Genomic DNA, 26591 nt, shown 5'->3' on the forward strand with positions numbered 1-26591 from the left:
CTCCAGCCCTGCCGAGGCCAGCTGTTCTCCTGAGATCCCTCTGGGCTGGCCCCTGCTTCCCTCCACACCAGCCACTGCCTGACACTCACCACGGCCGACACCTGTCCTTAGTCCTGGCCATGTGCCACCTCAGCCGCCTGCCTCCCTGGCCAAGTTCTCCACAGAAATAGCTGCTGGTGAGGTTCTAAGACTTTCCACTCTGGAGGCTCCCTCTGCCTGGCTTTTTTTAGAACAAGATAAAATGATTTTAAGTTGTAGTTCTTTCATTCGTGAATGGTTCACGTCCTGTCCTGAAATTGTACCAAAGCTTGGCTTAGTTGACCATGGGATGATAATTGTCTTAAAAATAGCCTTTTGCCAAATGTAATTATTTGCCAACCTTAAAAATCAATCCAAGCATTGTGTCTAGATGACTTTTAAGGATCTGCCTAATTCTGATGCTTATAATTAATTCTGTGAGCTAAGGGTGGATGTTTACATTTTTATTTAATCCATATATCCCCACTCCTCCTAAGAAAGATTTGAGGCAGGAGTAACATACAGAAATGCCTTCATTCAGCATTTTAGTGACAGACTGAGGGCTGCCCCGTGCTGGGCAGTCCAGGGACTGGGGATGGGGTGATGAAAATGACAACGTCCGGCTCCCAAGGAGCTTCCATTCTGGTAGAGCCAGTGATAGTCAGGGCCAAGGTTCTCCAAAGCTCACTTGACCTTTTGAGGCTAAATATTTCTAGAAATTCTCTGAGCAATTGCTTTCTCTATTTACTGTCTCTTTCAAGAAATTAAGACCAATTCAGATATTGATAAAAGTCCTAGGTTCCTCGGTAATTGCTGCTCGCTAACCTGTAAAAGTTGAGACTAGCCCTTGTTCCTCTGAGACCCTCAGCCCTCCACCCTAGTTCCGAGGATAACCCCATTTTTAATAGTGAGTTTCTTTAAAATTTTTTTTTGAAAATTTATTTGATTGAAGTATCACTGATTTATGTGTTAATTTCTGCTATACAGCAAAGTGATTCATATATATATATATATATATATATTTCTTTTTCTTTTCCAGGATGGTTTATTACAGGATGTTGAGTCTAGTTCCCTGTGCTATACAATAGGACCTTGTTGTTTATCCATTCTCTATCTGCTAAGCCCAACTCCCCAGTCCATCCCTTCCCCAACCCCCTCCCTGTTGGCAGCCACACAAGTCTGTTCTCTATGTCTGTGAATATGTTTCTGATTCCTGGAGAAGCTCATTTGTGTCATATTTTAGATTCCACATATAAGTGATACCATATGGTATTTGTTTTTCTCTGTTTCACTGACTTCACTTAGTAGGAGCATCTCTAGGTCCATCCATGTTGCTGCAAATGGCATTCTTTCATGCTTTTTTATGGCCGAGTAGTATTCCATTGTATATATGTACCACATCTTTTTTTTTTTCATTTTAAGTTTTTAATGAACGTTTCGTATGAGATTGTTTTATTCCTGCATCTTCTCAATCGTTTCTTCCTTATCATCGCCCTTTTCCTTTCCTGCTTGGCGAGATTTGGCTTTACGTTTGAGGATCTTCTTGTGGTCTCTGTCTGGTTTTAGTGTCATGATAACCACCTCGCTGGGGTGAATGCCCACCTGGGTCGTCATGCCATTAGCCTCATCCCACTGCACTCGTTCAGTGTAGATGACATATTTCTTCCTGTAAACCTGGACTCCTTTGCCAATCTGCTGCCTTTTGAGGTTGCCTCATACAGCCTCAACTCCATCACCCTTTCAGACGGACCTGGATCAAACACTGCACGTCTGTCTCAGCTCTTTGGAAAGAGGGGAAGACATAATCTTCCTGTGAATGTGGGAAAGTGCATTGAAATGCCTTTTGCTGTTCATGCTTCGGTCTGAAGTCACAAAGGGATTAAACTTCATTTTGGCTGCTGGGGCTTCAGCGCTGGCTGCAGAAGGGAAGAGCCTGTACCACATCTTCTCTAGCCACTCCTCTGTGGATGGACATTTGCTTGGTGTCCATGTCTTGGCTGTGGCGAATAGTGCTGCTATGAACACATGTGTGTATGTATCTTGTCGAGTTATGGTTTTCTCTGGGTAGGTGCCCAGGTGTGGGATTGCTGGATGATATGGTAGTTCTATATTTAGTTTTTTAAGGAACCTCCGTATGTCTACCGTAGTGGCTGCACCGATTCACATTCCCACCAACAGTGTAGGAGGGTTTCCCTTTCTCCACACCTTCGCTAGCATTTGCTATTTGCAGCTTTTTAGTGATGGGCATTCTGACCAGTGTGAGGTGGTAGTGCGTTTCTTATTAATTCACTTGTTTCAGCTGAGTATAATTAATAAAAATAATTGGACTTAGGAAAATGTAAAACCCTTTATAGTTGATAATTCTGTGTTGCATATTATGAATTCTTCTTTGATCTCATGTGGCTAAGAAAAAAATTAATGTTCTTTGCGATCCAAAGAGTTAATGAAAATCTTTATTGGTCTATTTAGCCAATCACGTAACACATGTATTGAGCTTATACTTTGGTTGCAGACAGTGGCTGGGTCCTGGAAGTCCGAAAATGAATGAAGACACAGGTTGTGCTCCAAGGAGTACATGAGCTAGTCAGGGAGACAGATAAATAAGTGATGATTATGGGAGCAAATAAGGGGTTCCCTAACTCAGCCTTAGGGGTCAGGAAAGTCTGTCTTGAAAATACCTTTTTTTTTTTTTTTTCCAATGGGGCTGCACCTGCCAGCCTATACCACAGCCACAGCAATAACAGATCCTTAACTCACTGAGTGAGACCAGGGATTGAACCTGTGTCCTCCTGCATACTAGTCAGATGTGTTTCTGCTGAGCCACGACGGGAATGTAAGAAAGTTGCCCGTGACCGTTGGCTGAAATACAGAAGGTGAGGCTAGAGAGGTGAGAGGGGCCAGATCATGACAGCCTTTTGGCCATTCTAAGGATTATGGATTCATCTTGAAAAGGCGAAAAGTTTTAAACATGAGGGCAGGGTGGTAAGGTGGGTCGTCTTTCAGAATGATCTCTGGCTACAGTGTGGAGAGCAGGTTGGGATAAGGAAGACTAGAGGTGACATAACCCTTGTCAGAGAGGATGGCACCCATGGCTGCCAACTGGAGCCGGGCACCTGCCGTCTGCCTCCACAGGGATTGAATCATGACCTGCAGACCCTCAACACTACCTGCAAGAGCTCGGGGTGGAGCCCAGGAGTGAGGCCCCCTGTGCTCTGGGAAAACTGGCAGAACAGGTCTTCAGATAGGTAGGTGTTTTCAGGAGAAGATTTTGTGAGATGCAAATTCTTGCATCTCCTCGTATCTAGAAAAGCTGTAAAATCCTTCATGGTGACATCTGCTCCTCGTGACCAGCAGTGACCTTCATGAGACTAGCAGCAAACCAAAAGTGTGTAAAAATGGGTACATGTCTGCATGGACCTCCCCCTTCACCCAAACTGCATATAAACAGACCCCCCCCCCTCACCTCTTTGGAGCAGTTTTTCAGAGCTCTCTGAAATGCTGCCTCCTGGGCTATAGTCCTCATGTTGTCCCAAATAAAATGTAACACAACTCTCACATTGCGCATATTTTTTCATGAAAAATGGACATGGCCGTGGAGGGACAGGGCGTGGGCAGATTTAGGCAGCATTAAAGAGGTGCATCAACACATTGCTAAGAAACCAACACATGAGTTTTGCAACAAGGCAGGACTCTCTTTTTCTGGACCTTATTTTAGCATTAAAACGTGGTGTGTTGCCCGAATTAGTCTGGAGATGCCCAGCGCAGGGAACCCTCTTGGGCTACTCAGCCTGGGCCGCTGGATCAGGTTTTCACATTTTGTATTTTCTTTGCCCCTCTCGGAAATCTGAGAGTATTGTTCTGAGCTGGTCAAGAACACGAAGCTGAGCCAGGGAAGGCGGCAGCATGGCGGGTCCTCCACACTTGCCTTCCCTGGCGATCTTGAGAAGCAACCTGCTGGGGTAGGAATTAGGACATTGAATTAGGAACCCGGAATCTCCAAGAGCGTGCCAGTTGTGTTCCTTACTTGTCCTCGGATTTTTGGCACATGACTTAACTCTGTGTTCTCCTCTGTCCAAAAAAGGGTCTGGGCAAGAGCGAATAAGCAAATGCAAGACTGCTTCCAACTCCCCAGTCCAAAATTTCATGAGCTCGCTGCCTGCCTTGTAAACCATTAGGAATTTTTAGGAACCATTCTTTTTTTTAAAAATTTTATTTATTTATTTATTTCCACCATACAGCATGGGGATCAAGTTACACATACATGTATACATACTTTTTCCTCCCATTGTCGTGTTGCGATGTAAGTATCTAGACATAGTTCTCAATGCCACACAGCGGGATCTCATTGTAAATCCATTCCAAGAGCAATAGTTTGCATCCGTTAACCCCAAGCTCCCAATCCCTCCTACTCCCTCCCTCTCGCCACGGGCAGCCACAAGTCTGGTCTCCAAGTCCATGATTTTCTTTTCTGTGGAAAGGCTCATTTGTGCTGTTTATTAGATTCCAGTTATAAGTGATAGCATATGGTATTTGTCTTTCTCTTTCTGACTTCACTCAGTATGAGAGTCTCTAGTTCCATCCATGTTGCTGCAAATGGCATTATGTCATTCTTTTTTATGGCTGAGTGGTATTCCATTGTGTATATATACCACATCTTCCTAATCCAATCGTCTGTCGATGGACATTTGGGTTGTTTCCATGTCTTGGCTGTTGTAAATAGTGCTGCAATGAACATGTGGGTGCATGTGTCTTTTTAAAGTAGAGTTTTGTCTGGATATATGCCCAAGAGTGGGATTGTTGGGTCATATGGAAGTTCTATGTATAGATTTCTAAGGTACCTCCATACTGTTCTCCATAGTGGTTGTACCAGCTTACATTCCCACCAACAGTACATGAGGGAAACCATTCTTGAGAACTGCATCTTTCCACTGAATTAAAGCATTTGTAATATTTTGATCTCAAGAAGGCTTATCAGGGCCATTTGGGGAAGAGGTGGGAAGGTTCTTATTTCTTTGCAATTTTAGGAGATGCCGCCTGATTCCACTCCTTTGATCAGAGGAAATAGGAATTCCAGTGGGTTGGCAGAGTGGGGACCTGTTTGAGCCTGGGATAACCTTTCTTACCTTAAAGTTTCTTCAACCAGAAATCAACGGGAAATCACTACATGGGAGTTCCCGTTATGGCTCGGTGGAAACGAATCTGACTAGTATCCAAGAGGATGCAGGTTCAATCCCTGGCCTCACTTGGTGGTTTAAGGATTCAGTGTTGCCGTGAACTGTGGTGTAGGTCACAGACATGGCTCAGCTCTGGTGTTGCTATGGTTGTGGTGCAGGCTGGCAGCTGTAGCTCTGATTCATCCCCTAGCCTGGGAACCTCCATATGCCACAGGTGTGGCCCTAAAAAGACAAAAAAAAAAAATACTGCATGGTTCAGAAATGTTATCATTTGGTTCTTTTTTTTTTAGGGCTGCAGTTGCGGCATGTGAAGTTCCCAGCCTAGGGCTTGAATCAGAGCTACAGCTGTGGGCCTACACCACAGCCACAGTAACTCTCGATCTGAGCCATGTCTGCAGCCTACACCACAGCTTGCAGCCATGCCGGATCCTTAACCCACTGTGCAGGGCCAGGGATCAAACCCACATCCTCATGGATACTAGTCAGGTTCTTAACCCACTGAGCCACAGTGGAAATTCCTTGTCCAAATTTTCTAATTGCTTACATCTATGGTCTGAGTTTTCCCTGAAAGCTCTATAGGTTTAAAATATGCTTTGGGAGTTCCCGTCGTGGCGCAGTGGTTAACGAATCCGACTAGGAACCATGAGGTTGCGGGTTCGGTCCCTGCCCTTGCTCAGTGGATTAAGGATCCGGCGTTTCCGTGAGCTGTGGCGTAGGTTGCAGACGCGGCTCGGATCCCTCGTCGCTGTGGCTCTGGTGTAGGCCAGTGGCTACAGCTCCGATTTGACCCCTAGCCTGGGAACCTCCATATGCCACGGGAGCAGCCCAAGAAATAGCAAAAAGACAAAAATAAATAAATAAATAAATAAATAAAATATGCTTTGGATATAGAGGCAGAATTAGACATATAACTAAGCAACATTACTAATTATATTTTCTCAAAAATAAGAATAATGAAAATACGTTTTTAATTTCATAATATTCCAGGCCTTGAAATGTAATGCATGAAATAAGCAGGCATTGCTCAGTTATATTTTTGATATCTAAATATTTTTTCAATAAATTGATGTCTTTCACTTTGATAAACATACATTTTATTATAGTTAAGTGAATTTGTGGTTTTTTTTACATTGAAATTTTTTATTTAAAAATTTAAAATTTTTGTGCCATTTTAAAGGTCACTTTCCATCCACAGTTCTTACAAAGTATTGGCTATAGAGTTTGCTTAATTTTTAGACTCAGCTTAAAACTTATGTGAATTTATATTTTTCCTTTCCTTTCTTTTTTTTATGGACCTAAGGAAGAAGAGGGAGAGACAGCCCCAGAAGAGGTACAGGAGCTATTACGCAGTTGTCTTGTGCTTAACAAAAGCATCTTTTAGGTGAATTGCAGCTTTAGCCGCCTTCTCCTTGTCCGTCAAGATTTAGGGAAGCGAATGCACCCCAAGCTCCCAAGAAGTCCTCCTTTGGCTGCTGAGAGGAGAAATAAGTTGAAGATGCATTTATCAAAGGGAGGTGGATGGAGAAGAAGGGTGTGACTCTGGATCCCTTTCTGAGGCTCCTGGGGTGAAGGGTCAGCTGAGACACAGGCCAGGCAGGGGCAGGTCCTTCAGTGGGGGTTTCTTCTCCCTTCTTCCTTCCCACTGCCCTGAACAGCACAGTGTGTGCAGCTCGCATGGTGCTTAGCAGTGTCGTTTGAGCCCCTCTCTCTGGTTAGGGGCGTAAGTGACACACCACACCTGCCACAGGACAGGTGAGATGGACAGAAGCCCATTGATCACATGTTCTCAAAGCCCAAGGGATGAAGGGCCGTGCGAGGGTTCAGGTGGGGCCAGTGTGAGCAACAGGGGCTGTGGGACGCAGGCTTTGTAGTATCAAGAGGGTGGGGTGTCCCCTGGTTGACACAGAGGATGTGATCGACTTGTTTGAATAATTCTAAGGGATAAGCAAGCCCTGCGTCTGGTCCCCCTGATAAGGAGGGCTGCTTGGGCGGGAGACCTAATCGGTGGGAGCAGAGTGGGAGGGCAACCAGTGGTCAGGCCATCTTAAATCTCCCTAATTTTGTCAGATGTCCAGGTAGCAGATAATAGCGAGTCTTCATTTTAGGTTTAGCACCAATACGTCTACCTTAAACATGAAGTTTAAATATGTAACATTAGGTGGCCACTTGGGTCCAGGATTTCCAGTGGGGACCTGCGCAGGGCGAGCCTTTTTTGTGTGTGTGGTTATTGAAGTGGAGTTGGTTTAACAATGCTGTGTTCGTTTCACGTGTACATCAGAGTGACTCAGTTGTACATATATACGTACACATATATAATCTTTTGCAGATTCTCTTCTCTTAGAGGTTATTACGAAACACTGAGTAGCGTTCCCTGTGCTATACGTTAGGTCCTAGTTGGGTTATCTACTTCCTATAGAGTCGTGTGTATCTGTTAACCCCAAGCTCCTAGTGTATCCCTCCCCCCCAGGGGGAGCGTTATTGATTTCAGAAGAAGTTTGAACCTGCCTCCCCAGCTTGAGGTTCTAGTAGAGCAGTGGTTCTCACCCACTGGTGTGCATTAGAATCACTCGTGTTGTTTTGAACCTTCCGAAGCCCGTCTCCCGTAGCCTCCCCAGGGCTTCACGTGCCTTCAGGTTGTCTGATAGAGCTGAGGTGGTGTCTCCATTTTGGGGAGCGAGGATGGCAGGGGCTGAGATCCTAGAGAAATGCACGCAGTGATGATAAGCGTCTCCACTTCCCTGTTTGGGGCAGAGCCTTCCTCTGCTGTCCCTCCTGTGCCCAGAAGAGACAACGCCAACAACAGGAAAGAGAAGGATTATAGCAAGAATTAAAGTTAAGGATGTAAAGGAAACACATACAGCTAAGAAGAGAAAGAATTCAAGAAGGCAACGTCTAAATGAATCAAGGTGGATGAGCGGAACTAAAGTGTAAGGAAGTCAAGTTCACAAAGACAAGAGAGGAAGAATCGCACAAAATAGGAAGCATCAGCCCACGGAGTACTGCGGATATAAGAGCGTTAAAAGAAAAGTTAGGAAACGCTGTTACTGCTAGTAAGGATAAAATGTGAAGGAACAGAACGTATCCTCTAATATAAGGTAAACTCTCAGGAGGCTGGCTGACAGGTTTGTTTCTAGGGTCTATGTGTAAATAATAACCCCCATTCCCAGGAAGACCTCATATCCCATGCTTGGAGCTGGAGGTTATTTGACCAGTTGAAGAATTCAATTGAAGTGGTGAATCATACAAGCGTAGAGGCCTTAAACATATATTTTAACTTGAAATATTTGTGTCTATTTATTTCAGGACAAAGACCTTTTCTTTAATTAATAGTCCAATGATTAGAGCCAGCTGTTGTCTTTCTGACATAAACATACTTATTTGCCCATCTAGAAATTTCATTTTTGGTTTCTTTAAACTAGAGCTGAAATGGAAGGCCACTTGCAAAGCACTCCAGGACCATAAATCTCTTTGGATTTCGTGAGTCTTCCCTGCCACCCAAACCCTTTGACATTTTATTTGATGACAGATTTTTTTTTTAATCTTTTTAAGGCTGCACCTGTGGCATATGGAGGTTCCCAGGCAAGGGGTCCAATTGGAGCACTGGCCTACACCACAGCTCACAGCAATGCCGGATCCTTAACCCACTGAGAGAGGCCAGGGATTGAACCTGCGTCCTCATGGATGCTAGTTGGGTTTGTTAACCACTGAGCCATGATGGGAACTCTTGATGACAGATTTTTAAGGTGACTTCTATTCATTGGTCTTTTCAAAGTATTCCATTAATAGGACCAAAAATTCTTTTCATGCTTATATTTCATTGATTTCTGTGATGCTTATTTAAATTGGGTAATTATGAGGTAAGTCAGAAAGAGAAAGACAAATACCGTATGATATCACTTACATCTGGAATCTAATATATGGCACAGATGAACCTTTCATGGACTTGGAGAACAGACTTGGGGTTGCCGAGGGGAAGGAGGAGGGAGTGGGATGGACTGGGAGTATGGGGTTAATAGCCATAAACTCTTGCATTTGGAGTGGATAAGCAGTGAGATCTTGCTGTATAGCACAAGGAACTATATCTAGTCACTTGTAATGGAGCATGATGGAGGATAATGTGAGAAAAATAATGGATATATGTGTGTGTGACTGGGTCGCAGTAGAAAATTGACAGAACACTGTCAACCAACTCTAATGGAAAAAATAAAAATCATTAAAAAAATAAATTGGGTAATTAGCATACAACCCTAATGTGCATACACAAGCATGGAGCAAGCATAACCCACCCAGGTAAAGGAAGACTTTGGTGGGCAGTAGTGCCCAACCCGCTAGTTGCGAGGACTCACCACGCCCTGGTTACCAACCAGTGTGATTTGAGAGAGAGACTACAGACCACAGTAGAGGTTCTCGAAGTGGGGTTCTCAGAGCAGCAGCAGTCGCCTCACCTGGGAACTCGTAGAAGTACACACTTTCAGACCTGGATCAAAAACCAAGGCGGAGCCCCACCAACTGTTTTAAGAAACCCTGCAGTTGCTTCAAGGCTGAGAACCACTGGCTTAGAAGCCGGGTTCTAGGGGACTCACATGCCACGTGGAGGTAAAGGACAGGAACTCCTACTGTTTTGATGCTCGTGGTAAAGAGTCCGTCTAATTTCCAACACGGTTGTATTTATTTTTTACTATGAACTTGTGTTTGGTTGAAAAAAAAAAAAGCGCTCTAATTTTCCTTCGGTGGCTGCAATGAGTCATAGGTAGTGAATCAGGAGAAACAGAAGACGGCAAAGGCCAACGAAGGTCTTTAACTCAATTTAAGTTTCCACCAATGAGTCCTCTCCACGCCCGTTCTTTCCCTGCTTGTTGAAACATTCAGATTCCACCAGTTTTATTTTGAAAGCTTCAAAGAAGGGCCTCTTTTTTTTTGGTTTGAGAAATTCGGTTGTGCTTCCTGGCAGGCACTGGGGGAGGACTTCACAATCAGGAGCTTTAGGGTGATTGTCAGTAATTGAGCAGGGCCAGGTCGGCAGGTGCTGTTCTCCTGCTGCGGACCAAGGGGGAAGGGGTGCTGCGGGTCGCAATGAAGCGGAATTGAGATGCTCACCCACCTGCGTGCTTGTTAAGCCTGCTGCGCTTTATCAGCTGGATGTTGGGGAGTTTCCACTTTACACCCTCACGTGTCAGCGTGCAGACGATGCTCTTCTGCGAATGTTCTGAATCCTGAGGACAGGTCCAAAAGGACGTCCTTAGAGTCTCCCTGCGTTTCATTCCCAGCTCTCATGTTGGCACAATCTCAGTTACCTGAATTCTAACCAAGCGAGATTGTTTTGGAACATTTTTGGATTAACCAGTTCAAAATGCTAATCAGAGAGCTAAACTAAAATTGGGAGCTCTCAGTTAGAGAGACTATTACGAGACGTCCCATGTATTGTCTGGGTCACCACCCAAATGTCAAAAGAAACTCTCGTCCCAACTTTTGTTGATTTTTGAAATTACAAGTAATTTGTGATCTTTATAGGAAATTTAGAAAATACACATAAAAGCAAAAAATAAAGATAGCTTATCACCCCATTATCCAGAGATAACTGCTAGCCACACACCCACGTACACACATATTTATCAAACCTTGATGAATATTCTTTTGTGATCTACTTTTATGCATGTAATTAATCTATATATTTCAGGGAGGATGGTAAATATAGATCTGCTTCATTATTTTTATTAGTTATTTATTAGTTGTTTTATCAAACTAATCCCTATTCTTAGACCTAAAAGTTATTCTTAGCCTATTCTATACAGTGATTTTTCATTATCGATGTATCTTTCCAATAATAATTTTAATAGTCTCTCTTTGCTAGACAAGCTTCCATGTTTTTAAAATCCCGTTTTTATGTATGAAAATAAACATTATTAATTTGCACATAGTTTCAGATTATGTATGTAGGTTGCTGATAATTTTGGCTTCAAGAAATTAGCTCAGGAATGCTGTCATTTTTGTTAAAATAAGGCGGGCGACGTAACGGAGGAGGGAGCAGAAGGGGAAGCAGAGGACGAGGGAGCAGAAGGGGAAGCAGAGGACGAGGAAGCCGAAGGGGGAGAAGAGGAGCCAGGAGACGACGAAGAGGCCGAGGAAGATTCGTAGGCCTTTGCCTGCCTTGTTCTTCTACCTGTCCAGGTAGCCACATGGTTCTGGGGCGAAGGCTTGTTTCTTTCCATCTGCTGTGGAGACCGCGTTTCCCCTGGTGATTGAAGCGGGTGCCACTTCCATCCATTTGTCTTTCTTCCAGAGGCTCCCCATGGGAGCCATGGAGCCACCAAAATCTCTGTCACCATTTCTCAGGAAGGCAGCGGTGGATATGGTTTCTAGGAAAAGGGGTAAGGTTGAGGCGAGGAAGAGTGTTTTGTACGGGGTCCTTCCTCTTCCTCCTCATAGCCGTCAAAGCACGGGACGTGTTCGGTTATCAGGCGTGGAGACTACGGATGAACATCCTGCATATCCCTAGGGAGTGACAGTCCCCATGTGCGTGTGATGGCAAATAAAACACAGCTGAACACCCCACAAGGCTGGCTGCTCATGCAAAAAAATATCGCTGCTGGAGCCTGGGTGATAAATGCTTGATAGAACATTTTCATGAGCCACTATTAGCTGAACACTCTTGTAGAAACACTTTGGAATAGGGTGAAGAACGCCTGTTGCCTTGTAATTTTTTTTTTTTTTTTTGTCTTCTTAGGACTGCACCCACAGCATGTGGAGGTTCCCAGGCTAGGAGTCAAATGGGAGCTGCAGCTGCCGGCCTACACCACAGCCACAGCCATACAGGATCTGAGCTGCATCTGCGACCTACACCACCGCTCACGGCACCCCCAGATCCTTAACCCATTGAGCGAGGTCAGGGATCGAACCTGCATCCTCGTGGATGCTAGTCAGATTTATTTCTGCTGAGCCATGATGGGAACTCCAGCCTTGTAATTTTATTTTTACTTTTTACTTTTTTTTACCATTTGAAATATCTCTTTTTTAGTATATCGTACAGATAATACAGATTCTTTTTTTAAATTTTAAACTTATATTGACAGTGAACAAGAATTACATAAATTCTTACCAGGTTGGTGTCATATGAATGTATTAATATGACAGTGATATAGTGGATATTGAACACATGGGGGAAATTCTTAAGTCTCGTGGGCCATACAGATTAGACTAGACAGTAAGTATGAAAATACCTAAGGATTTTTAAAAAATTTTTTTTGCTTTTTAAGGCCACAGCCGTGGCGTATGGAAGTTTCCAGGCTAGGGGTTGAATTGGAACTACAGCTGCTGGCCTGCACCACAGCCACAGCAATGCCAAATCTGAGCTGTGTCTGCGACCTACACAACAGCTCATGGCAACGCCAGATCCTTCACCCACTAAGCAAGGCCAGGGATCGAACCCACATCCTTATGGATGCTTGTCGGATTCGTTTCTGATGTGCCACAACAGAAACTCCCTGAAGACACCTAAGGATCATTAAATGCTGTAAAAACACCTGGTTTTAGCAGACATTTAGCAAATACCCACATAAGTTACGTTACTGTGGACATTCTTTGATCTTGCCACTGGATTTGAGGGAGCTGTTTATTCTCTAGGGTGGTGAGGCTTATAGTTTGCTCTGGCATTGGAAGGGCTCTTTTTTTTTTTTTTTGGTCACACCCACAGCATGCGGATCTTCCTGGTCCAGGAATCAAACCCATGCCACAGCAGGGACAACGCTGGGTCCTTAATCGCTAGGCCATCAGGGCACTCCCTATAGGAGTTCTTTTTAACGTTTAAATTAAAAAAAATTTTTTTTTAGTCTCCTTACTCTCATGTTGTGCCTCCACTGAAAAACCTAAGACAGATTTTCGGGTCTGTGGATATCAGCGGAGCGGGAAGAAGGAGAAAGTCCTGGGCAGACAGCAGGTCTGGAGTTAAAATCTGCAGTCAAGCTCAGAGCCTGTCTAGTGATGCGCGGACAAAAGGGTTCAGTTGGAGAAGGAAGAAGAAACCCCTGGTGCTTGTAAATCTCAGCTGGCAAACAGTACTGGTCTGTGTGCCCGAGACCAGTTTGGACAGTATGAAGCTCCCCTCTTAACATGCTTACACTGATCCATAAAATGCTAAAAGTGAAAAAGATGAATGTATTTTTAGGGAGTCGTGGATCTGGTGGGAGCAGCCATCATATTTTACTCTTGGGTCATGGGCATTTCCTTACTCGCTCACTCGATTTATGAAGCAAATCTAGCCCATCGTCTGATGTTTTCCCATGTCCTTTTTTTTTTTTCTTTTCTTCTTTTTTTTTTTTTTCTTTTTACGGCTGCCCCTGTGGCATGAGGAGGTTCCTGAGCTAGGGGTTGAATCGGAGCTGTAGCTGCAGGCCTATGCCACAGCCACAGCAACGTGGGATCCAAGCTGCCTCTGCATCCTTAACCCACTGAGCAAGGCCGGGAATCGAACCTGTGTCTTACGGTCACTGTGTCAGGTCCACTGAGCCCCAACAGGAACTCCTCCTAGGTGGGTTCTTTCGTGTTGTGGACACACAGACCTCTACTTTAGGGCCAAATGATTGTCATTTGGGAAGCAATCCCATTTCTTTTTTTAATTTTTTGATTTTCTTCTGTTGCTACTATTGAGAAACCTGTTGTCAGTTTTACTAATGTCCCTAACCCCATTGCCAAGGGATGGATCAGGACCTAGTTTTGAAAAAAAGAAAACTGGCAAGTTTACTTTTAAAAATTTTTCCTAGGGATGATGAGGAAGAAAGGTATGCGGATATTGACATATTTATTATTATTCTCCCCCAAAGTCGCCGCCCCTGGCAGTAAACACTCCTAAATACTGTTTATTTCTATTCACTCTGCATGTAAAGTTCTTTTAAAATTAGGCAACTTTAATATGGTAATTATAAAAAACTACTGAATGTGAAGGGACACAGCTGAAAGGGAATCCTTCCTGGAGCCAGACGGCTTTATAGGCTGATTTTTTTTTTTTTTTTTTTAAAAGCAACTCCAGCTGTGGCCAGCCCATTTTGCCAGTTCTCTGATGGCTTCGAGTTTGGAATTTAGTCCATCACCGTTTTGGGAGGTCAATGTGGTTGCCAGTGAAGGAGTGAATCTGACAGCTCCCAGAGAGGTCCAGTGTCCTTTCAGGGCAACTTTCGGAGTTCCCGTTGTGGTGCAGTGAGTTAAGGAATTGGTGTTGCTGCAGCTGTGGCGTAGGTCACAGCTGTGGCGCAGCTGGCCCTGACCCAGGAACTTCCATATGCCCTGGATGTGGCCAAAAAAGGAAAAAAAACAAAAAACAAATGCAGCATGGCAGGGCACTCATGCGTTTGACGGGACAAGCCATTCAGTGTCTAAAGACAAACTCATCTCCTCGCTCATGGTGTGCCAGGCATTTTCTTTGAAAGGGTGGCTTTGGGGGGAACGTGGCAAGCCATGAGAGCTCTGAATTCTCCTTTTCTGTGTTTGAAATGGATGCTGAACGGACGCCCCAGGAGAAATAGTATATTGTAGGAGACCGAGGGAGTTCTGCCTCCTAAAAGCCCCCTGGCCTCTAGTCTAGCCGCGGTCCATTCCCTTCCCTCCGCCAGGACCACGCTGCAAATCCAGCCCTTTCCATTTCCCATGAAAATCCAGTGGAGAAAGTGTAATCGGAGCTGTCGCTTCCTTATGCAGTTTGATAGGTGAGTGCAGAGGAAGGAGGTGGTCTGGTTTTCCAAGAGAAAAGTTCAGTTTCCTTTCTTTGCCCTTGAGTAGTAGTTTCTAGAATAAAAACCCACGTTCCCCTTGCGATGGCCTGTGAAATAATTTAAGTGTGTGGGAAGCATTCCCTGTCTCTGTGGAACAGTCTTTCCCCTGATATTTCCCCTTTCTTTTAGGACACTCAAGTCACGAAGCAGCATTTCAACGTTCCCCCCCCCAAAACCCCACTCAACAAGAATGCTTTGGCCGGAAGCTGGCACACCCGTCAGTTCATCCGGGCTTCACTGCGGCATCGGTATCTGATGTGACGAGGTGTCCTTGCGAATATCTGCTTAATCATGTCAACGCGAAGTCAGATGTGAAGTCCCACGCCTACCTTCATGAGCCTGACATTTGTGGCCTTGGCTTAATTTTTTTTTTCTCTGCATGAATAGACAGACCTTCTCACTAATACCCTGAAAAAAAAAATGCTTTCAAAATATAGAACTTCTCTTTGTGATATGAGTCTTTCTTTGTAGGTGCCTTAGGCTACATGTCTCAGAATTAGCTTTGAAAACGAAGAGCTTTGCAGATACCAGTCTTACCAATAAAGGTGATTAGCAAATATCTTTCTTGTTCCTTTCTCGTCTCCATCTCTCTGTTGCCGACTCCGGATTCTGGGCAGAACTTTTCTCTCTCTGTTGAGACGGATGCTTGAATGTTTGGTGCGTATTTGGTGCATGTTTTCAAATGACAGCGATTTGTCTCATTATGTCATATTTTGTGCTATTCCTACTGCCGGGTGCATGATCTCAGAAGCCTTTTTATTTTATTTTTTTATTTTTACGTGTTTTTAGGGCCATACCCGTGGCATGCAGAAGTTCCTGGGCTAGGGGTCAAATGGGAGCTGCTGCTGCCAGCCTATACCACAGCCACAGTAACGCAGGATCTGAGCCACATCTGACCTACACCGCAACTCATGGCCACATCGGATCCTTTAACCCGGTGAGCAAGGCCAGGGACTGAACCCACATCCTTATGGACACCAGTCAGGTTCTTAACCCGCTAGGCACAACGGGAGCTCCCCAAAGCCTTTTTAAATGCCACTGCCATTCACCTGTGCAGGGATAAGGATGCCAATAAATTCGTTTGCTACCCGGCGCCCTCTGCATGCTTCTGCACTGAGGGGAGTGGTTGCTTCTGCGGCGTCTCGGGCCTGTTGATGGATCTGCAGCTGTGGCTGCTCCGTGCCAAGCCTGTTATTGTAATTTTGCCTCCTAATGTTGGTGTCTGTTCACTGAGAGCTGGTCCAGCCCCATGACTTGGTCACCAGGTAGGATTGAAGCGTTTCTCTGTTCACCTGCCTCTTCCCCTCCCGCCCCAGCATGATAGATACATTTTCTTTCCTGTAGGATTTTGCTGGCATCTCTCCCCTCTGCGGGCTGCTCCGTGTCTGCCTCTTGCTGCTGACGTTGCTTCTGAGCTGTCAGAAGGGTCTTTGTCTGTGCTGTTTTCCTGTGTAAGGACAACAGTGGTCATCAGCTTGGAGGAGCCAGGAAGGCTTCTTCCACTTGGGTCTTTCTGTTGATTTTGCAGCTAAGTCTGTTTGGGTCACTGGGGCATGTAGTGGCGGGAGTCGTGTGGCTCATGGGAACTCTGGCAGACAGCTCTTTTCTTGTTACCTTAGTAACAAAAAGGCATTTTAGAGAGAATTAAGATTATTTTGTCCCAAATTGTTGAAGTAGACATTTCTCTCTTTGGGAAAAATAAGGCGAGAGGCTACAGTGAGATGGAAATTCATACAATTAAAAATTAGTTTCTAGGAGTTCCCGTCGTGGCTCAGTGGTTAACGAATCTGACTAGGAACCATGAGGTTGCGGGTTTGATCCCTGGCCTCACTCAGTGGGTTAAGGATCCGGCATTGCCGTGAGCTGTGGTGTAGGTTGCAGACACAGTTCGGATCCTGTGTTGCTGTGGCTGTGGTGTAGACTGGCAGCCACAGCTCCGATTCAACCCCTAGCCTGGGAGCCTCCCTATGCCGTGGGTGCAGCCCTAGAAAAGACAAAAAAAAAAAAAAAGAAAGAAAAGAAAAAGAAAAAAAAAAGAAGTAAATAGTTTCTCTTTTGTATTTCATGGCATTAAATTTCGTCCTGTCCAAAATGCATGCACAATTTTATCGCAACTCCATATGCAAATAGGCTTTGTTTTTGTGTTACTTGGGCTGACTTTTAGCTCTTTCATAGTAGACTAGGATGGGGATAGATTTATTTAGCTAGGTGCCACTTTTCCCCCTATTTCTCATATTTTATGGGTTTTTTTTTTTTTTTTGGCTTTTCTAGGGCTGTACCTGCAGCACATGGAGGTTCCCAGGTTAGGAGTCGAATGGGAGCTGCAAGCTGCCGGTCGACGCCACAGCCACAACAAAGCGGGATCCGAGCCAAGTCTGACCTACCCCACAGTTCACGGCAACGCCAGATCCTTAACCCAATGAGCAAGGCAGGGGATCGAACTTGCATCCTTATGGATACTAGTCGGGTTTGTTACCGCTGAGCCACGACGGGAACTCCTCCCACATTTTAAAATGAAGATAAATGTGTTGATAATAAGCAGAGTAGACCACCTATTTAAATTGGACTGATTTTTTTTTCTTACATTGTCTCTCTGTAGTCAGAAAATTAACATTCTAGGAGAGTAGCTTTACTCACATTTTGTTTTCTAGAAAGTACTATCCAGATGCAAAACCCCCTTAGCTCAATAACACCCGTAACTAGAATCAGTTCTCTTCCGGACTTGGTTTCAGCCATCACTCTCACCTCCAGTGGCTGGTGGGCCCAGTGGCACAGTGACAGGTGTGGACCGTGTGATTTCAAAATATAGTTAAAAGAATCCGCAGGCTTTTTCAACATAGGAAGTTTCTAGAAGCTAAACAGCATTATAAATATGTGAGAAAGAATAACTCAAAAGAAAAGCCCAAGTGGCTAAGCAAAATCCTGCAAAAAAAAAAAAAGAAAGAAAAAGAAAAAGACGAGTCATGGAGTAAATTATATGATGTTCCGAAGGGAATGAAATGCAGAGTTTGATTGATGAGTCTACAGCGGGCCTGAACATTCAGAGCAACTGTTCCTCTTTTCTTTTTTAATTTGAAAAGCAAGCACACACAAATTTAAGGACATTTGTCTAACCACTGAATGGTAAATGCCTCCTTTCCCACTTTTCTGGGGTTTTCTTGCGTTTCTTTGGGTTGAAATCTTTGTCCCATGAGGGGGGCTTGTGATTGTCGTCGAGTTTTCTAAATGTGAGAGGCATAGAAAGGGAATGGAATGTATGGCCTCCCAAGCTCCTTGAGGAATATTTAAAAATGTTTTCTTTGAAAAGCAGTGCAAGTGTCAAGCCTGTGCAGCAGTGGTGAGAGTTAAGGTGACCCTAGCGAGTTGTAATAATAGAGAATGACCACTAGGTGGTGACAAAAGATAAGCTTCTGGATACAGCCTTGCTGTCCCGGAGCCCCTCTGCCTAAGCTCTGGGTTAGGGAGACCAGAAGGTGGGCATAGGTATTTGTCCCCCAGACAGAGGAAAAACAAAGACCTTCCACACCAATTGGCCAGTTAATTAGTGTGTCATTTATAATTAATCTTGGGCAAAATGAGGGGCGCTCTTAAAGCTTTTAGCCAGTCATTGATTAAATTTCACACCCTTGCATTACGCCGGGGTCTAAACTCAGTCAACAGCTGATCGACAGTTTTGGGGAAGACACGGAATCTTCCTCCTGGTCGTCCTTCCCCGTGTCAAGCCTTTTAGTCCCAACACAACATTGTTCCGAAGGTTCAGAAACAGACTCGTGAACCTTTCATGGGTGGTTGAGACCTTTGACTCTGTGGAAGGATTTCCTTGTAGGTAGAAGAATTGAGTTGTGAAACCCTTTTTTTTTTTTTTTTTTTGGCTGCGTCCACAGTTGACGGAAGTTCCAGGGCCAGGGATTGAACCCATGCTTCCACAGCGACCTGAGCCGCTGCAGTTGGGTCCTTAGCCCACTGCACCACAGTGGGAACTCCCGAGGTGTGAACCCTTTAAAACGTATCAGTGGGTGGGGTAGGTCTTCTAGAATTAGAGCTCTGGAGATGGTTTAAAGACGAAGCCATGCTCTCAGGGTGGAAGATGCAGATTGACAGAGGATCTGCCCGGGTGTGTGAGTAGCATGCAGGGGGCGTGGGGGTCAAGGAGGAACGTGGGGGGGACTCGGCCAAAGGCCAGCAGATGCATCTCAGCTCAGGAATGTGATGCCTTTTCTCACTGACCCACAGGGAGCAAACTCACTCTAGGATTAAAATCAAGCTGCTGGTTATTGTGTTTCAAAGTATTTTACCGGCTGGCATTTTTGGGGTGCCCGCTGAGAGTCAGGCTCTATGTTAAGGACCCCACGTAATCCCTACAGTCACCTGGTGAGGGGGACACCACCACGCCTGAGGGGGACACCACCACGCCCATTTCGCGGATGGGGAAACTGAGGTGAGGGGATGTGCAGTACTTGTGTGAGTCACATCGCCTGGAAAGGGCCAGGCTGGGACGGAGATCTATGTGGGTCCCGCTCCAAGGCCAGGACCAGCCGCCTCAACAAAGCCTTGCCTCTCTGCCCTTGACCGCAGTCACAGCCCTGGGGAGACTACCAGGCCAGGTAGTGGGCAGTGTGGACCTGTGCTCAGAGGGCCTCCTTCTCTGGCCTCCTCGGGTCCACATATTCTGCCTTTCGACTCGATGCCACGGTCAAGACGTGCTGGCCCGCTGTGTGCTGGTTTCGGAGTTAAACCATCCGAGGGCAGTTCCATCCCTATCATTCTCAAGGTCTTGGGCTGCTCACCAAAGCTGGCCCCAGTTAAAGAGGATTTTTGTTTGTCTGTCTTTTTTAGGGCTGCACCGCAGCACATGGAGGTTCCCAGGCTAGGGATCTAATTGGAACTGTAGCTGCTGGTCTACACCCCAGCCCCAGCAACGCCGGATCCGAGCCACATCTGCAACCCACACTGCAGCTCACGGCAACATGGGATCCTTAACCCACTGAGTGGGGCCAGGGATCGAACCTGCATCCTCATGGATACTAGTGGAGTTCTTAACCCACTGAGCCACACGAGAACTCCCCAGGACATTGAATTTTAGTTTGCTTGTTGTGCAGCAGGTCACTTTTCTCTGTGATCCATTATAAAAAAAGTTTGTTCTCTTTGGAAAGAAACAGAAGTTATCTAAGGAGGAAAATAAAGCTCCTACTAAAAAAAAATCACACCAGGAGTTCCTGTCGTGGCTCAGCAGTTAGAGAACCCGACTGGCATCGAACCTGAGGACGCAGGTTCGATCCCTGGCCTTGCTCAGTGAGTTAAGGATCTGGCGTTGCCATGAGCTGTGGTGTAGGTCATAGATGTGGCTGGGATTCTGTATTGCTATAGCTGTGGCTGTGGTGTAGCCTGGTGGCTACAGCTCCGACTGGACTCCTAGCCTGGGAACTTCCATATGCCACAGGTGCAGCCCTAAAAGACAAAAAGACAAAAAAAAAAAAAGTCACACCAGCAGTTTAAGGATCTGGCATTGTCACTGCAGTAACGTGGATTGCTGCTGTGGTGCTGTGGGTCCAATCCCTGGCATGGGAACTTCCACGTGCTTCTTGAGAGGCAGAGAAAACCAAACAACACAACAACAAAAGACCCCATTACATTCGTAGACTGATTTCCCCCCCAGATTCTTCAAAAATAAAGCAGAGAGATGCAGCCTAGTTTAATTTTTCTCTAAGGACAACTCCTTAGGTAAATGATACCTTTCTCTAGCCTTTAACTAGATTCATTGAGATTTAACCATGAACTCCTGGTAGGTCAAATCCACTAAAAATGCACTTTGATGGTCTCTCAGATGATTCTCCTCCTGCCTTGAATTCCTGGGACTTTTTAGTCCAATGATGGCCTCTTCTTCCCACTGTGAAGATCCTTGGTGGGGCTCAGGCACCAAAGTATTTTTGGAAGCTCTGACGATTGGCATGTGAAGTGGGGTTTAAGAAACGCTGGCCGGGGGAATGTTCACCCAGGAAACACCTGATTCTTTCCCCCTCACCTGTATGGCACAGTGAAGTTATCATTCCTGATGGATTTTTACAAAGGAACCAGTGGCTTTCAAGTACCTTTCTGTAAGCCGTGGAACTCTTTATTTTAACAGATCTGCATATAAAGATCCGACGGGAGGGGAGATGATCTGAATATAGCTATGAGGGCCTTGAACCCCAAGGGGCACAATTCAGAGGACAGTTTGAACCCTTTGCTTGGTTGCAGATTTTTCTTTTTAAATCAACATCTTTGAGGTTCAGTTTATGCAGCCATATGCCCCGGGCTGTTTATCCAACACTAGCCACTTCTCTGATATTCTGACACCGGCTGGGGTGACAATTCACTTCTGACACTAATTTCCTACAGGCGGACACTCAGATTCTACAGGCTGACGGTTCAGTTCTGTAAGACTGGCTCAGCTTCAGACACCAGTGGAAAATGGGGTCCCCAGGCTTTCTGCACTCCCGTGGGGCGGATGACACATCTAGAGGTTCCCCTGCCCCCACGCCTGGGTTTGACAGTTTGCTAGAATGCCTCCTAGAACTCCAGGAAGCACTGTACCTGTAATCTATTATGTAAGATACAAAGGAACAGCCAGAAGAATGTATACAGGGCAGGGTCCAGAAGGACCCTGAGTGCCAGAGCCTCTGTACCTGTGGAATAAGAATGCACCCCCCCCCTCCCGCCCCCCTCTGTCTTCCCCCACTGCATCACCACCACGTTCAGCAACCAGGAAACTTTCTCAATTTTATCTGAGTTTTTTTTTTTTTTTTGAATTTAATCTTCAATGCCGCTGCCTTCTTAGGAGGTGGGATGGGGTAGGGCTGAATGTTCTAAACTTCTAATCACCTGAATGGCTTTCTCGGCAATCCGCGCCCATCCTGAAGCCATCCAGACACCCCCCACCCCCCACCCCGCCCCGCCCCCGCCCCCGACTCCTCAAGAGCCAACTCAGGATCCGAAGGGGCTCCTTACGATGCAGACCCTCTGATCACTCAGGGAATCCCAAGGGTTTTAGGAGCTCTGTGTCAGGACTTGGAGACAAAGCCCAGATGTATTTCATATTATACCCCAGCACCCATGGAAGTATCCAGTCTGATGAATTCTGACAAATGCGGGTCTTCATGTAACCAACACCCTAGGAAGATTTGAAACATTTCCATCACCTGCTCAAGGTCGCTAGTGCCCCCTGGTAGCTCATTCTCTCCCTCCTTTCTGCCCCATCCCCAGGCAACCACTACTCTGCTTTCTGACACCATAGATTTCCCTTTCTAGAACTTAATTTAAATGCGTAAAACAACTCTTTACTCTTTTCTTGGTCTGGCTTTTTTCTCTCCTCGCAATGCTTCGGACATTCATCCACGTGGGCGCTGGAATCACTAGTTTGTAACTTCCCATCGCTGAGTGTGAGATTGCCAGAGTTTGTTTGTGCATGCATCTGTTGATAGACATTTGAGTCATTTCCAGTTTCTGGCTATCTAAAGTAAAGCTGCCATGAACATTTATGGACAAGTCTATCTGTACACAAATGTTTTTTTCCTTGAGTAAATACCAAGGAGGGGTGTTTCGATTGTAGGGTTTTAAGGACAGAATACACCTGTCATTCACCTTTGTGATGGTGCCTTGAGCCAAGCAGTTCCCCTTTCTTGGTCAGAAAGGGGAACTAATACTTAAGGAATGTTTGCTATGTGCCAGATACGCTTTAAAGGATTTTCCATTGACTGTCTTATTTAACCCTTCTAGTGACTGTAAAACCTAAGCGTTATTTTTATAGAATTTTATTTCCAGTGGGGGAAATAGAGGCTCAGAAAAGTTAGGTGGCCTGCCTAGGAGGCCACCGGCAGGAAGCTGTCGAAAGGATCCAAACCCTCTGTTTGACTTCAAAGGGCAGGTTTATTTGTTTCTGCTGTTTTTGGTTCCTCCTCAAATAGCAAAGGCAGTTAAATTTGTGAGAGAATCCTGAAATTCTCCAGAAAGCCTCTGTGGGATCAGGAGAGACATTGGGGCCGCCAAAGCAGGCCAGATCCTGTTGTGAAGATGCCTAAAGGTGAGCCTGTAATCCTGGGACGCAAACCATTTTGTTGTATCATTTACAGGTAAAATTAAGAGCGTCAGAATTCCTGCTGTGGTAGGTGGGTTAAGGATCTGGCATTGCCACAGCTGTGGCACAGGTCAAAGCTCAGATTCGATTCCAGGCCTGGAAACTCCCATGTGCCATGGGTGAGGTTGAAAAAGCAGAAAAAAAAAATCATCAACTGGGTTTAAAAGAAAACATTTACCTGCATTGCCCATGTTATCAACATTTGGCTATGAAACTAATTCTCCATTGCCACCTTTTGGAAATTTAGACTATCAGGCTTTTCATGCGCTGATTCACAAGGAACCACACTTCCACCATGTTCCTTGGCTACGCTGTATCCTGGAGCCTTTTTCTTGAGCTGGGGAAATCTTTGGGGGAAATAAAGAGAGCTTTGTGGAAGCCAGTGTTCAAGACTTTATATCCATTCATCTCCTTCAATTGAGCGTGAGATAGAGGAGAGTGGTCACTGCAGAGTCCGTGTGGCACATGGAGCCGTGATAAGGATGGAGTGGGCTGGAAGTGGTGAAACTGACAATATTAACGGCCTGAACCCAGCCAGACCCAGACTGGGACTTGAACCCGTGGTTTTAAGTGAGAATCCCTCACCCCATATCTGGACTCACTGAAGTTCAGTTCTTCATGTCTCCACGCAGAAGCAATTCAGCGAGAGACAAGGTGATAGGCAAGAAGCAGATTTATTAGGATAGGATGCTTGTGAGACATGCAAGCAGGCAGGCACGGAAGCTCTGCCCCTAGGATCTGATGGGCTACAGTTTTCTCCTCCAAGGGGAGCAGGAGTTGGAAAAGACCGCCTCTTCATTTCTGGGAGCAGTAGCTCCTCCTTGGTATCTGGTAAGGTGTGTATTCAAATCCGCAGAAGGGTGGTCCTCAAACCCCTGCCCTAGGTCTGAATATGAATGCAGGTCCCATCCCATCCCCACCCAATGACCTGAGGCAATTCTCAAGGCTCCATTAATGAAGCAAAACTGCCTTGTTCTGATGGCTTTTTTGAGCAATTTATTTACTTAGAGCAGTCTTCCATTGTCTCCTAAGTTATCTGTGGTCCTTTATGGGGACTTCTAAAACTACCTGTGTCTACTCCATCTCTATCAGTGGGGCTGACCCCCCTGGAACACACTGGTCTGCTCATATTGATGAACAAAATGTTGAAATCCTTCTGTGGCAATAGGTAAACAGCATTGTGTCCTGGCTCTTCTTCTGGTCCCACAGTCCAGCAACTAAAGGGTTAGCACCCATCTCTGCAGGGGGCCCCCAGGACCCCGTTCCAGTGCTTTGGCCACTGTCTGTTCCCACTGGGGGGCCCCCATGACATGAAACTGTAAAAGGTTTTGAACATTAAACTCCTGGCAAAAAGTTAGGTTTAAGATAGAAATGTTAAGGCCTTGGGTCAATCATATTCTTACCCTATTTTTCTTTTCTTTTTTTTCAGAATTCTTTTCTTTATTATCTCTCATTTACCATGTCCTCCACTCTTTGTCCTTCCTTCACTCCTGTCTTGTGTTGTGCGTTTTTTCTGCAGGTTGGTCACACTGTGATCCGTTGAAATTTGTCTTCCCCCAGCAGCTTCTTTGAGCAAAAGGGGGAAATGAAGATGTGACTCTAGATCTTGGCTTGATTCACTTGATAAATCAACTTGTGAACTTGGGGCAAGTTTGCTTATGTCTCAGAGCCTCCTTTACCTCGGCTTGAAAATGGGAATCTTGTCTGTATCAGGTAGGGGTCCTTCTGTTGCAAATGTTAGCAAACTCATGCCAAACAGAATGTACTGGCTCCCATAAGTTGAAAGGCTGGGGGTTCCCATTTTAGGCATATTTCAATCCTAGGACTCAATTCCTCCCCCTCTCCTTTGATTCTTCAGGTTCTTTTTAGTTAGAGTAGAGTTGATTTACAGTTTTATGTCAATTTCTGCTGCACAGCCTAGTGATCTGGTCATATATTTATATACATTCTTTTTCTCATATTGTCTTCCATCATGTTCTATCCCAAGAGATTGGACACAATTCCATGTGCTGTACAGCAGGACCTCAATACTTATCCATTCTACCTTTCTTTTTTTTCCTTATTTTTATTTTATTATTATTTTTAATTGTAATCAATTTTTATTTCCCCAATGCATTGTTTTTCTACTGGACAGCATGGTGACCCAGTTACACATACATGTATACATTCTTTTTTCTCACATTATCATGCTCCATCATAAGTGACTAGACAGAGTTCCCAGTGCTACACAGCAGGATCTCATTGCTAATCCATTCCAAAGGCAATAGTCTGCATCAATTAACCCCAAACTCTCAATCCATCCCACTCCCTTCCCCTCTCCCTTGGTAACCACAAGTCTATTCTCCAAGTCCACGATTGCTTATCCATTCTAAATGCAATAGTTTGCATCTATGAACCCGAAACTCCCCATTCATCCTACTTCCTTCCCCTCCCCTATCCTATTTTTCAGTATTAAAAAACTAGCAGCCCATTATTTTATCCCTTCATGATTCATATATTTTAGGCATAAACAATCAGTTAAAGTCTATTCCCAAGTTTCTCTGGCTGTGCCAAAACACAAGCAGACGTTATAATATAGCAGTTAGAAGCATGGATTTGGGGCTCACACAGCTTCACCTTTTAAAAATTTTTGGCCACGCCCATGGCATGCGGAAGTTCCAGGGCCAGGGATCAAACCAGCACCACAGCAGTAACAATACCAGATCCTTAACCCTTTGCACCGCAAGGAAACTCCAGACAGCCTCACTTTTGATTCGAGGTTCTGCTACTTCCCAGCCTGTGTGATCTCTGGTGAGTTATGATGAGTCACACAACTCTCTGCAACAGGTAGGAAGCAGACATATCTGTCGAGTGGACATGGTGATGCCTACTTCCTAGCTGTGGCTAGGGCGCGATGAGATAATGGGTACGGAGACCTCACACCAAGTGCTCCCGCTGTATTTCTGTTGAATTCTCGTGGAGTCATTCAGCTTCTTTAAGACACTGAGGAGGCTGCAGCTGGGAATTCCCAAAGAGCATCTATGGATTCAGACTTGACCTTGTCGAGGTTGATTTCAGCTCCATGCTTTTTTTTTTTTTTTTTTTAAAGGGTATATGGAAATTCCCAAGGTAGGGGTCAAATTCTAGCTACAGCTGCCAGCCTACACTGCCACAGCCACAGCAATGTCAGATCCAAGCCACATCTGCAAACTACACTACAGCTCACGGCAACACTGGATCCTGGACCCACTGAGTGAGGCCAGAGATCCAACCTGCATCCTCATGGATACTAGTCAGATTCATTTCCACTGCACCACAACGGGAACTTCCCCATGCTTGTCTGTCTTTATTTTATGGTCAGAGATTCTTTCCCTGAGGATTAATTGATTTAAAATAGTAGAAGCTTAGGGAGTTCCCGTCGTGGCGCAGTGGTTAACGAATCCGACTAGGAACCATGAGGTTGCGGGTTCGGTCCCTGCCCTTGCTCAGTGGGTTAACGATCCGGCGTTGCCATGAGCTGTGGTGTAGGTTGCAGACGCGGCTCGG

General features: G+C 45.3%; 1 protein-coding gene and 1 pseudogene across 4 annotated transcripts in view; one reads left to right on the top strand and one right to left on the bottom strand.

Annotated features, from left to right (window-relative positions):
• Window positions 1-15512, top strand: part of SH3BGR (SH3 domain binding glutamate rich protein) — a 66251-nt gene extending 50739 nt beyond the window's left edge. For 3 of the 4 annotated variants that reach the window (XM_047796767.1, XM_047796759.1, XM_047796751.1), the window contains exons 6-8: window positions 6493-6522; window positions 11193-11360; window positions 15083-15512. In XM_047796767.1, the coding sequence (XP_047652723.1) occupies window positions 6493-6522; window positions 11193-11327 (165 nt within the window). In that variant the 3' untranslated portion in view covers window positions 11328-11360; window positions 15083-15512. The remainder of the gene's footprint in view (window positions 1-6492; window positions 6523-11192; window positions 11361-15082) is intronic. The other variant, XM_047796740.1, reaches the window with a different exon arrangement.
• On the bottom strand, window positions 1471-1908 carry LOC125136126 (60S ribosomal protein L26-like; annotated as a pseudogene).
• Window positions 15513-26591: the final 11079 nt, after the last annotated feature.

The sequence above is a fragment of the Phacochoerus africanus genome, chromosome 1, assembly GCF_016906955.1.
Source record: "Phacochoerus africanus isolate WHEZ1 chromosome 1, ROS_Pafr_v1, whole genome shotgun sequence".
Taxonomy (NCBI): domain Eukaryota; kingdom Metazoa; phylum Chordata; class Mammalia; order Artiodactyla; family Suidae; genus Phacochoerus; species Phacochoerus africanus.